The sequence below is a fragment of the Limulus polyphemus genome, unplaced genomic scaffold (genome assembly GCF_000517525.1).
Source record: "Limulus polyphemus unplaced genomic scaffold, Limulus_polyphemus-2.1.2 Scaffold4706, whole genome shotgun sequence".
Classification (NCBI taxonomy): domain Eukaryota; kingdom Metazoa; phylum Arthropoda; class Merostomata; order Xiphosura; family Limulidae; genus Limulus; species Limulus polyphemus.
In genome coordinates, this window is record NW_013670316.1 from 18,013 (window position 1) to 31,226 (window position 13,214).

A 13,214-nucleotide genomic window follows, 5' to 3' on the forward strand; every position below is an offset into this window, starting at 1 on the left:
ATATGAAACAAAGAGGTCACATGACTGGAGATTGCTTCACAGTTTGGTGTATATGAAACAAAGAGGTCACATGACTGGAGATTGCTTCACAGTTTGGTGTATATGAAACAAAGAGGTCACATGACTGGAGATTGCTTCACAGTTTGGTGTATATGAAACAAAGAGGTCACATGACTGGAGATTGCTTCACAGTTTGGTGTGTACCCTGGGGTATTCAAGTCAAACTCCTTGGTATGTACACATAGGTGTTTTGTTTTAAAAACTTTCAGGTCCTGAAAGGTAACCAGGGGCAGTCAAAAACTGTGGAATTAAGGTTTATTCTTTTAGTGAATGTAGTAGTGTTTGAGCTTGATTAGGATTTAATAGTGAGGTGTGAAGATTGTTAACTCATGGTTTGTTGAGTGACAGACTCGACTAATCTGTGCGGTAACCATGGCTAATGAAAGCTGCGATTGTCTCATGCTGAGAACAGGAAGTCACTCTGAAGAAGGCTCAAAGTGCTGATATAGAAACGTGACATGGACGTTGATATAGACCAAAGTTGTAACAAAAGTAACAAAATATGGAAGCTAGAGAATTTTTAATCCACTTGAAATTGGTTTAATGCAACATATTACATTTTATGTAGTATTTGTATTCATAGAGAATTACCTTATTAGGAATTGGCTAGAGTCTAGTTCAGTACATTTTATGTAGTATTTGTATTCATAGAGAATTACCTTATTAGGAATTGGCTAGAGTCTAGTTCAGATATTTATTCTTATTTCTTTACTGATTCTTTTAAATTTGTGGAATGGTCCCTTTTCAAAGCTGAGATCATAGGATCCAAGTTTGAAGGTGAAATTTTGGTTTAGGGTGGGGCTGTTTCATTCAATTAAAATATGTAGCTTCCAATGTTTGGTTCTTTGTTTAAAATTACAGTGCTATGTGTAGATATACTGTGGATTTTTTGAGTTGCAATGGTGGTAAATATGTGTTTTTTTTATTATGTTCGGTGAATCTGGTTACCAGTTTTTTTACTGATTTCTCTGTAGAATTCTGGAAATTTATTGCATATTATTTTATAAATTGATGCTCAAATTGTGTGCTGAAAACTAATAATGAAACACTTCTTGATATAATAACTGCCAGACTCGTGAACATTCAGAGCGACTCCGTTAAATGTGCAAAACAAACAAAGATGGAGGATTTTTTTATGAAATAAGTTTTGTGTTAGTTTGTAATATTTTATATGTATGTAATAAAAATGTGATACCTAGATGTTTATGAAATAAATGTGATTGATGAATATTATTTTACATAAAACAAAACAATTTTAAGTTATCTTTATTGAACTGTTATCCATCATAACTATTATTATACCAACTTGCTACGTTATCTGACTACCTATACAGTATACAAACCATTATGCTCAACCCCTGGGAATAGCAAGTGGCACAGCTTGAACTCGGTTGTTCGTTATCTGGTTGTTGATCTTTTGAATAACGACTTCCTGTCAGATGTGACATTTTTATCATGACAGATAAGTCAGTCGTTTCTAAGAAGGACTACTGTACCAGTTTGTTTTATACCCCAGTAATAATAGAACATTTATAAATCAGTCGTATCTAAGAGGGACTACTGTACCAGTTTGTTTTAAACCCCAGTAATAATAGAACATTTATAAATCAGTCGTATCTAAGAGGGACTACTGTACCAGTTTGTTTTATACCCCAGTAGTAATAGAACATTTATAAGTCAGTCGTATCTAAGAGGGACTACTGTACCAGTTGGTTTTATACCCCAGTAATAATAGAACATTTATAAGTCAGTCGTATCTAAGAGGGACTACTGCACCAGTTTGTTTTATACCCCAGTAATAATAGAACATTTATAAGTCAGTCGTATCTAAGAGGGACTACTGTACCAGTTGGTTTTATACCCCAGTAATAATAGAACATTTATAAGTCAGTCGTATCTAAGAGGGACTACTGTACCATTTGGTTTTATACCCCAGTAATAATAGAACATTTATAAGTCAGTCATATCTAAAAAAGTACTACTGTACCAGTTTGTTTTATACCCCAGTAATAATAGAACATTTGGTGGAATTTTTCTGTGTATTTTAGTTTACATGTACTATGTAAATTTGAGTTGTATGAACTAAATCTTTGTTTAACATTTGTTGAAATTATTTATGTAAGTGTACTGTATTATTAATTTAGTTAGTTTAAAAAACATGTATACAAAAAATTTAATTTTTTCTTTGTTCCACCACCAGAGGCCGTTTTCCAGTAGAAGAGTTGCATGATACATTTCCTGATGGTAAGTTAACTGTAATGTTAATAAAATATTGAAAAGATATGTTAATGATAAAAGAAAAAAGGTCTAATTTGTGTATCATTGTGCTTGGCTCGTATTCTTTTGCTAACTCAATTAAGTTCAACAAAACCTTAACTTGACCAAGATTCATTTGACATTAATAAATGATGATGATAGATCTATACAGAAACAAAATATTAAATTATCTCAAATATGTTGCCTTCAAAAAATGATAATCTGGCACTGTGATAGATATTTAACAGAAGAAAAATGTTGAACAATGGAGTGTATGCAATAGAGCCCATAGGCTAGTTTTTGCTTTTCCTGTGTATTTGAAATATGTTATAGTTTTATTGAGCTTATACAATCAGTGAGGTCTTATAAAAGGTAAAAATAAAACTGAAACACTTTGGAAAATAACTTTTTGGGTAGTAATGGCCTTCCTCAGGTATTGAATAACAAGTTTGTAAATGTGAATTTTATAATTTTTCTGCCAGTTCTCCAGTCTTTAAATCACACACAGTTTCAGTATCACAGAGTATATTTTGAGATCTGGCATGGCCTGATGGTTAGGGTGCTAGAGTTGCAACGTGCGAGTTGCAGGTTTCAATCCCTATTGCTAAACAACTGTTGCCCTTTCAAGTGTAGGGGAAATCTAATGTGATAGTCAATCTCACTATTTGTTGGTAAAGGAGTAACCAAAAAGTTCATAGTGGGTGGTGTTGACTAGCTCCCTTTACTCTAGTCTTTCACTGCTAAATTAGGGATGTTTATATGGAGAGAAGATGGTTTTTTTACTAAAGTTCATTGCAGGAGATGATGTAGGTAAGTATTTGAAGTAAAAAAAGTAATATGTAATTTCACCTTTAGAATTTTCTTTTTCTTTCTACCCAGCAGTGAATGCTTTTTGAACATTTAATCTTTAAATTTTTTTGCCTTTTTTTTTCAGTTATGATTACTAGAAATACAGTGCTTTTTTTGTGTATTTGGATCAGAAAACTGAAATTTATAAAGCCATTTGTCTGTAGGATCTGGTAATGTGTTATCCGAGAACTTTGTTCCCATGTGGTATTTGCTAGAGAACCACCATGGAGCCAGGTAGGTTCTGCAGAGTATATGCTCCTTTTTGGTTTACATTTATATTCCACACAATTACCAATAACCATTACATTCTGTTTCTAATTATTAAATATTGTTAAGCCTTTTACAATTTATAAATAGATATGTTTTATTCAGAAACAAAATGTAAGATAAAACTTAGGTCACTCTACTGCATCTATTATATTAGTTATTTACGAAGAGCTAAACCTATTCCTTGAAACTGAAAAAATTCATAAAACTAGTAGTTCACAAACATGTTCTGCTAACAAAGTTAGTTTACTTAAAAAACGTGTAGTTATGTATGTTGTTGAAACTAAATTTAAGAAAATAAAGTTTGTATATGGAATCTAAATTTGTCTAACAACTAATACATTTATCAACACGCAGTACTCTGTTTCTTGTAAGTGTTTATTATTGTCCCTACTTTCAATTATTCTAAACATGCTCTTAGTAAATATTACTAGTATTATGCATTATGTGACAGTGAAATTACTGTTTTAGTATGTTTTTTAAAAAACTAATGGTATAAGTTGATGTACTTATATGTATTCAACTAATCATCTTTATTCATTTTTGCAATAGGTGGTGGGGATGCAAGTAGTGTTTCATGATTTGTGAAGGTTTCTTGATCTTAGGTGAATTAAAAAATATTAGATTGGCTTCAAACATACATTTCTATATGAGTAAATTTATTTTTCAATTGAAACTTATTTCAAGATACAAACTATTGCTAATACTTTTAGTGTTGATGATTTTTGTTGGACTTGTACAACAATAGAAAGCCTAGCATGGCCTGGTGGTTAGGTTACTTGTAGTGTTGTTGATTTTTGTTGGACTTGTACAACAATAGAAGGCTTAGTATGGCCTGGTGGTTAGGTTACTTGTAGTGTTGTTGATTTTTGTTGGACTTGTACAATAATAGAAGGCTTAGCATGGCCTGGTGGTTAGGTTACTTGTAGTGTTGTTGATTTTTGTTGGACTTTTACAACAATAGAAGGCTTAGCATGGCCTGATGGTTAGGTTACTTGTAGTGTTGTTGATTTTTGTTGGACTTGTACAATAATAGAAGGCTTAGCAGGGCCTGGTGGTTAGGTTGCTCAGCTTACAATCTGTATGTTGAGAGTTTGAATCCCCATCATTGAACATGCTCACCCTTTCAGCCATGGGGGCACTATAATGTGATGAGCAATCCCACTATTTGTAGATAAAACAGCTGACAGTGGGTGATGTTGACTATCTGCCTTTTCTCTAGTCTATCACTGTTAAGTTAGGGATGTCTAGGAGAGATAGTCGTTATTCGATGACGAGGAACCCACTTTGCTGTTATGTTAAACTTGTATTAAAGTTTTTCTTCATAACCCATTCAAGCCATCTCCAAGCATACATAGTCATTATGTAGCTTTGTGAAACATTAAAAACAAACTAAACCAAACAACAGTATGTCTCTGACCTAATGTGATCACAAATGCTTTGTTTAATTATGTAAAGGTATATCTATACAAAACACTGTAATTTTAAACAAAGAACCAAACATCAATAAATGCAGAATATAGGAAGCTATCTTAATTTAACAAAACAGTCTCACCCTAAACCAACACTCTAGGGTATTAAGATACCTATTACTAGACTGTGAATCAATCTCCGGTCATGTGACTTCTTTGTTTCACACTGTATATATATTCACGTGTCTCTATAAACTACTTGTACCTGTGGATGACATAATCTTGTTGTAACATCATACATTTGTAATAAAGTTTTTTCTTTCATTACCCAGTCAAGCCATCTACAGATTTTTATTTTCATGTGGATTTGTCAAGTTTGAAATAGGAAGTAAAAACAATAGATAGAATTTCTTTGCATTTGTTTTTTATTAGTTGATGTAATTGTTATTAAAAGTATAGATAAGAGAACTTAAATGCATATTAAAAAACATGAAATTAAAACTGCAGTGTTCCTGGACATTCATGTCAGCTAACTAGTTATATCTGCTAAGATCCTGTGACTTGTGAAACGTTTTTTATTTCTATGGGGCTGGCACTTTTGCAAGTAATTTTTATAATACTGGTAAACATTTGTTAGTGGCTAAAAAAGTTAATTTCAGCAATGTACATGCATGTATTTCATGCTATTAGTTTTAGCTATGAATTAGGAGTTTAATGAGAACTTTTAACTGTATGTAGTTTTGACGATTTGAAGGCTGGACTGACATGCCTACGAAGAAAAGTTACGCAGCATCAAGAAGGACCTTTATCCTTCTTAAAATCTAATGTAATGGCAATTGTTGAATGTTTCCAGGTCCTAGAATGTAAGTTGATGATATCTTAGATGGTTTTCATAATGCTTAAAACACTTAGTAATGCTTACATTACTATAACAACTGAATAAGGCTTAACTGTATAGTTTCTTTCAATATACATATGCTTTGAATTGATTTTCAAGAACCATATCCAGAACTGTTTGGTTGCATTATTGATTTGATTTATAAAAACTCAAAACCCAAAAATCCAAAGAGTGAATTAATAAACAAAAATAGTCACAGATGATTGGCTGACAAGATCAGTAACTGGTCAAAGTACCTTGAGTAAATGTAGTATATCAGTTTTCAACATAAGTTCAGTATTCTCTTTGATATTATCAGCTTTAATATAGAATTTCTGCTTCAGCACTCCAAACAGCACAGAAGAAAGATAAACAAGAAGTTGGTACTGACTTAACTGAGAAATTAGAGGAGGCTGTTGTTAGTAAGTTCCTTATTGAAATAAGCTTTTAATTTTTCGTTCAAACTTTATTAGAATATCTTTTAAGTTCCCTTAAATACCTGTACAGGAATAAAAGGAAAATATTCTATGACTATTATGCAAACTAGCTGAAAAGCTGCCCTATGAGTGATTGTTTGTGCTAGTAATTACTAATCGTAGTATTCATACCTGATTGAAAAAAATTTAGAAAAATTAGTATTTTCAAAAAAAGGATTTTTCTCTGGGAAGTACTGCATGTAAAAGTGTTCGGATTGTGCTCTTTAGTCATACGCAACTCATTGTATCAAAATTATTCAATGTACAGAGCTCAAAATGTTCATAGATTTTACTGATATAAACTGTAATGTTTTTATATATTAAAAGTAGTACTGTTTATTGAAAAAATAATAGTTTTTTAAGAATTCCAGATTCTCAGTACTACATTTAAAAATTATATCAATAAACATATAATCAAACCCTCACGTACAGTCCTTGTGAAAGTTGTGTTCTTGTTGTGAGAAGAGTACTTTTATTTAAAATTGTGTTCTATTATAAAGAAATGGTTGTTGCACATACTACAGGTTTTTTCTAGTTTTCTGAAATTGAATACCCAAAGTGTGAAGTTTTTCATGGATTTTTGTTTTTGGTGCCATTCAATAGATGAAGCAGGAGTTTTGGTTACATACATATATAATGACATATGCTATGTCCATTATATTATGAGGTATGGAAAATCAAGTGGATAGAAGATTATTGAAACCATAAAGATCTCTCTCTCTCTCTCTCCCTCTACATGTTACCATCATTATTATCAGGGTATCTGTGGAATCACATAAAAATTTCTAATATTTTATTTTCATAATTTTCATTACCACAAAGTAATAACATCTAATGCTAACAGTTACCACAACCTAAAGTTCTAACATTATAAGTCAGCATTGTCATCATGGTTTGTGTTTATCCATCTTATGTAATGTTCTTTATAAGTCAGCATTGTCATCATGGTTTGTGTTTATCCATCTTATGTAATGTTCTTTATAAGCCAGCATTGTCATTATGGTTGGTGTTTATCCATCTTATGTAATGTTCTTTATAAGCCAGCATTGTCATCATGGTTGGTGTTTATCCATCTTATGTAATGTTCTTTATAAGCCAGCATTGTCATTATGGTTGGTGTTTATCCATCTTATGTAATGTTCTTTATAAGTCAGCATTGTCATTATGGTTGGTGTTTATCCATCTTATGTAATGTTCTTTATAAGTCAGCATTGTCATCATGGTTTGTGTTTATCCATCTTAAGTAATGTTCTTTATAAGTCAGCATTGTCACCATGGTTTGTGTTTATCCATCTTATGTAATGTTCTTTATAAGTCAGCATTGTCATCATGGTTGGTGTTTATCCATCTTGTGTAATGTTCTTTATAAGTCAGCATTGTCATCATGGTTGGTGTTTATCCATCTTAAGTAATGTTCTTTATAAGCCAGCATTGTCATCATGGTTGGTGTTTATCCATCTTGTGTAATGTTCATTATATGCCAGCATTGTCATCATGACTTATGTTTATCTGTGTTATGTAATGTTCATTATAAACCAGTACTCTCATTATTGTTTGTGTATATCTATCTTATGTAATGTTGATTATATTCCTATATTGTTGTCATGGTTTGTGTTTATCTGTGTTGTGTAATGTTTATTATATGCCAGCATTGTCATCATGATTTGTTTATTCATATTATGTAATGTTGATTATATTCCTATATTGTCGTTATGATTTGTGTTTATCAATCCTATTTAATGTTTATTATGTACCTCCAACATCATCATGACTTGTGTTTGTGCAACTTATGTATGATTTTGGGAAATAAAAAGTACATAAAGAACATCATTTACATATAAAAACTTCATAATATTTTCTTTATTTATTATAACATCCTTTCTTTTGACATTTAGAGATTGTAAAATTTAGAATATTATCTTTGTTTGTGTAGTTTCACCTGAGGTTTTAGGTTTCATGCAGATCTTAATTTTGACTTTTAGAAAGCAAGAAGGAAGCAGACTCATTATTTGAAGCTGTTCTTGCACGTAAAGACCGAGCTGATGCCACACGGAATGCTTTAAGTGCTCTCCAGCGATTCAAGTTTCTTTTCAATCTTCCTGCTAGCATTGAGAGAAACATCCAGAAGGTAAAGTATTGAGTATCAGTTGTTGTTGAATACAAACTAAATCAAATTATTTTGTAATTCAGTTACTCGTTATCATTTCTTTAAAGCTACCTTCATTAACATTACTGTTTATTTTATTTATTAAACTAATTTTCAATTGATTTATAGTTTGTTGTTATAAAGATTATTTCACATTGTTAGCTAAATCTACCAAGCTGTATAACTTTTATTGCAGTATGGTAGATCTTTCTAGTGTTGATTAGAATTCAATACATCAGCTTTTATTTATTGATTTTTTTTGTAATTCCTAATTTTATTTTTATGTTTATTTATAACGATTATTCAGCATTGTTAGCCTAGTAAATGAATTTAGGACTAACCTAAATTTTCTGGGCTGGCCGAACCTCGTGGGATGTTATTGAGTTTACAACCAAAACTACTATTAGCAGCAAGGGTATCCAACTGCATAAACAGTGCATTGAAATCATTATAAGTAAGACAGTTTCAACAGAGGATTTACTTATGCTCATTATGTTTAGTTCTGATCTACGTAGTTTGTATTAATCCTTAACTGGTTGGATGGGGTCAGAAAAACCTATGTTGACTTTTCAAGTCAATATTCCAATTCAGCTAGTGCTGCTCTCTGTGTGATATTGTCTATACTCTATCCTCAATCAGTTCTTGAGTGTTGAGTGGAGCAGATGTGATGTTGCAGTTCTATTTCTTACCATTGTAATTATTTGTTGCTGTTGGGTCATTCTGACCCTACCAGTTGAGGGTTAAACCCAGTGGTGTGATGGAGCTGGAGTAGAAAAGAATGCCATGGTTGTATTTATTTAACAACTGGCACTTTGGCTGTTGTTTTTTTAACAGAACCACCGTGGTTGTATTTATTTAACAACTGGCACTTTGGCTGTTGTTTTTTTAACAGAACCACCATGGCTCCAGTTGTTAAATAAATACAAACTGAACCACCGTGGTTGTATTTATTTAACAACTGGCACTTTGGCTGTTGTTTTTTTAACAGAACCACCATGGTTGTATTTATTTAACAACTGGCACTTTGGCTATTGTTTTTTTAACAGACCCACCATGATTGTATTTATTTAACAACTGGCACTTTGGCTGTTTTTTTTAACTGAACCACCGTGGTTGTATTTATTTAACAACTGGCACTTTGGCTGTTCTTTTTTTTAACAGAACCATCATGGTTGTATTTATTTAACAACTGGCACTTTGGCTGTTGTTTTTTAGAACCACCATGGTTGTATTTATTTAACAACTGGCACTTTGGCTGTTGTTTTTTTAACAGAACCACCGTGGCTGTATTTATTTAACAACTGGCACTTTGGCTGTTGTTTTTTAACAGAACCACCATTGTTGTATTTATTTAACAACTGGCACTTTGGCTGTTGTTTTTTAACAGAACCACTGTGGTTGTATTTATTTAACAACTGGCACTTTGGTTGTTGTTTTTTTAACAAAACCACCAAAGGACTAAATAATGCTGATCTTACCTAAATAACTTATTTGTTGTTATAAGTATTGAAATAAGTATGTGTAAATGTAAAATAAACTTAAATTATACAGATAGTATTTTATACTGTTGAATTTGTAGGTTTAAAGTATGACTTAAAAAATATAGAATGTATACAAGTGATCTTATTTTATCTAGAGATGCTGTATATTCTACACATAGTATATTGTACTTTTATCACTCAGATATGCCAACTAATTATATAAGTCTGAAGGTTAAGTGAAGTAGCAGGTTATTATAAACTTATTAAATGCCTAAAATGCATGTATAATGTATAAGTGTATTAAAATTTAGTTGGTGCTGTGGCATGAAACATTTTACCGCTACATCATTGATTAAGCCCAAAATTATACTTCAGCTGTGAGAACCTAAATAAGGGCTTAACATAATAACTTTGTTTGATGTTTCTGCAGAATCACAGTTACATTGAAATATTATACATACTGAGATTCTGTGTGCAGATTGATTTTATATGGTCTGTTTATTTTTCAGGGTGACTATGATGTTGTTATCAATGATTATGCAAGAGCTAAATCCCTATTTCATAACACAGAAGTGGCCGTATTTAGGAAGGGTAGGTTGAAACAATGAGATATGTTTATTCTTGTGATTGGATCCATTATAAATTTGTATAATAAAATGTAATGAAAACAAGTAGTGTTTGAATTTATGTCACTATGTTGGATAATTTTCTTCATACATATAACATAGCTATCTGCTGTCTTCCAGTGTATCAGGAAGTGGAACAGAGAGTTGAGAAGTTTCGAGAAATGTTAAGTGAACGTTTGAAGAAGCTTCCCGCACCTGTAGATGAACAGAAAAGGTTGATCAGGTGAGGAAGTCCATTTATTATTGACACAAATTATATTTATAACTCTAATAGCGTGTTTGAAACTGGTTCCAGAAACATTTATAAGAAACTTGTTTGGAGTTTAGAATGCTCCTTATATTTTATTTTATTGATTTTTGTTATTTCACATTTTATCTTGAGTAAAAAGCAGTTTTTTTTTTGTCATCACCTTGATAATTTTGTTAAGTTTTCTGCAGTTGGTTTTGAAATGTGATTTAAGTTATCAATCATTTCTTTAGATGAATATTTTATCTTCTTTTTACATGTTATTGTTGTGAAGGGCTAACAACAACATTCTTTCGTAATGATTAGTTATTCCTATTATCAATCCAATTTTTCTTTCACAATCAACCCAATTATTTTAGTCTGTCAACTGTGTGGAGTGAGGTATGGCTATTGTATGTAGGTTATAGCCATCTGATGATATTATTTTGTTAATATTTCGGTTGTTGCTTGTTTTTAATAAACTTAGGAAATAGAGAAAATGTTAGATTTTTTGTTTGTCATGTTCAGTCTCCATGTTTTTTTGGGTAAACACTTGACCCGTTGTAAGCAAGCATGAAGTGCTTACTTGAAATAGACTTATAAGAATATTGGAACAGAAAATTCTAGTGTGAAGTCATTGTTTCACTGGAGAGGTAGGTAGGTGTGTAAGAGAAAATGACTAAATTAGACTGAGGACAAACTTTGATGTAAAATTTGTAACCTATATGCCTTGTAAATTTAGGTTTATGTCATGAAATATCATACAAGAAATTTTCTATTAAATCCAGGTATCTAGTAAACTTAGAAGTGGCTGGTGACCCTGCTTGGGATCTGATGTGCTACATTCACAACTGGTTACAAGATAGCATGAACAGCTGTAAGGAGAAACATCTTGTCTTAGGTATGTTGTCTATTGTGTGGAGTAAGGATAAGCATCTCGCCTTAGGTACATAGTATGTTATTTATTGTGTAGAGTAAGGATAAGTCTCGTGTCTTAGGTACGTAGTATGTTGTCTATTGTGTGGAGTAAGGATAAGTCTCGTGTCTTAGGTACGTAGTATGTTGTCTATTGTGTGGAGTAAGGATAAGTCTTGTGTCTTAGGTACATAGTATGTTATTTATTGTGTGGAGTAAGGATACGTCTTGTGCAGGACCAACTAACATAAGTCCTCATTCAAATGTTTAAAGTTCATGCTACTAATGGTCATGGAATGATACACAGATGTTGAAGTTAATGTTACTAATGGTCAAGGAATCACACACAGATGCTTGAACTACATGCTATTGATGGTCAAAAAATCACACACTGATGTTTGAAGTTCAAGCTACTAATGGTCAAGGAATTGCACACAGATGTTTGAAGTTCAAGCTACTAATGGTCAAGGAATTGCACACAGATGTTTGAAGTTCAAGCTACTAATGGTCAAGGAATTGCACACAGATGTTTGAAGTTCAAGCTACTAATGGTCAAGGAATTGCACACACATGCTTGAAGTTCATTCTACTGATGGTCAAGGAATTGCACATGGATGTGTGAAGTTTATGCTACTGATAGTCTTATGAAAGTCCTACTCCAATATTTGCATGGAAAAGAAATTTTAAGTTAAGAGAAACCAGTTTTGTGTAGAATGACAGTACAAACCAGTTTTGTGTAAAGGGACAGTACAAACCAGTTTTGTGTAAAGGGATGGTACATACCAGTTTCGTGTGAATTGACGGTACAAACCAGTTTCGTGTAAATGGACGGTACAAACCAGTTTCGTGTAAAGGGACGGTACAAACCAGTTTCGTGTAAAGGGACGGTACAAGCCAGTTTCGTGTAAAGGGACGGTACAAGCCAGTTTCGTGTAAATGGATGGTACAAGCCAGTTTCGCGTAAAGGGACGGTACTGCCATAAATACTCTCAAATGATTAGGGTATTTTAATCGTTTTTATCAAAGTTTAGATGAAATTAGTAACAAGCAAGTATTTTGGGAACTTGACTCAATAATAGCAAGATAACTTACTGAATGTAATGTAACTGAACATTTTCTAATTTTAGGGTGAAAAGGATTTATATGCATGAGGAACATCTTTTACATTATGTGATTCATATTATACTGATATAGTGAGTAGTAAGATGGCTAGAGACCAGAAAGAATACCAGTGATACCATTATAGTGAGTAGTAAGATGGCTAGAGTTTAGTATTATTTATGGTATCACTGGTCTCTAGCTATCTTACTACTCACTATATCAGTATTCTTTATGGTATCACTGGTCTCTAGCCATTTTACTATTCACTATATCAGTATTCTTTATGGTATCACTGATCTCTAGCCATTTTACTACTCACTATATCAGTATTCTTTATGGTATCACTGGTCTCTAGCCATTTTACTATTCACTATATCAGTATTCTTTATGGTATCACTGATCTCTAGCCATTTTACTACTCACTATATCAGTATTCTTTATGGTGTCACTGGTCTCTAGCTATCTTACTACTCACTATATCAGTATTCTTTATGGTATCACTGGTCTCTAGCCATTTTACTA

General features: G+C 32.2%; 1 protein-coding gene across 1 annotated transcript in view; it reads left to right on the plus strand.

Annotated features, from left to right (window-relative positions):
* Positions 1–13,214, plus strand: part of LOC106471572 (exocyst complex component 2-like) — a gene marked incomplete at its 3' end in the record, with an annotated part of 83,099 nt that overhangs the window by 17,493 nt on the left and 52,392 nt on the right. Inside the window, exons 4-11 of the mRNA XM_022400181.1 lie at positions 2,261–2,304; positions 3,330–3,399; positions 5,583–5,707; positions 6,066–6,143; positions 8,180–8,325; positions 10,334–10,415; positions 10,571–10,673; positions 11,465–11,577. Coding sequence (XP_022255889.1) covers positions 2,261–2,304; positions 3,330–3,399; positions 5,583–5,707; positions 6,066–6,143; positions 8,180–8,325; positions 10,334–10,415; positions 10,571–10,673; positions 11,465–11,577 — 761 coding nt within the window. The remainder of the gene's footprint in view (positions 1–2,260; positions 2,305–3,329; positions 3,400–5,582; positions 5,708–6,065; positions 6,144–8,179; positions 8,326–10,333; positions 10,416–10,570; positions 10,674–11,464; positions 11,578–13,214) is intronic.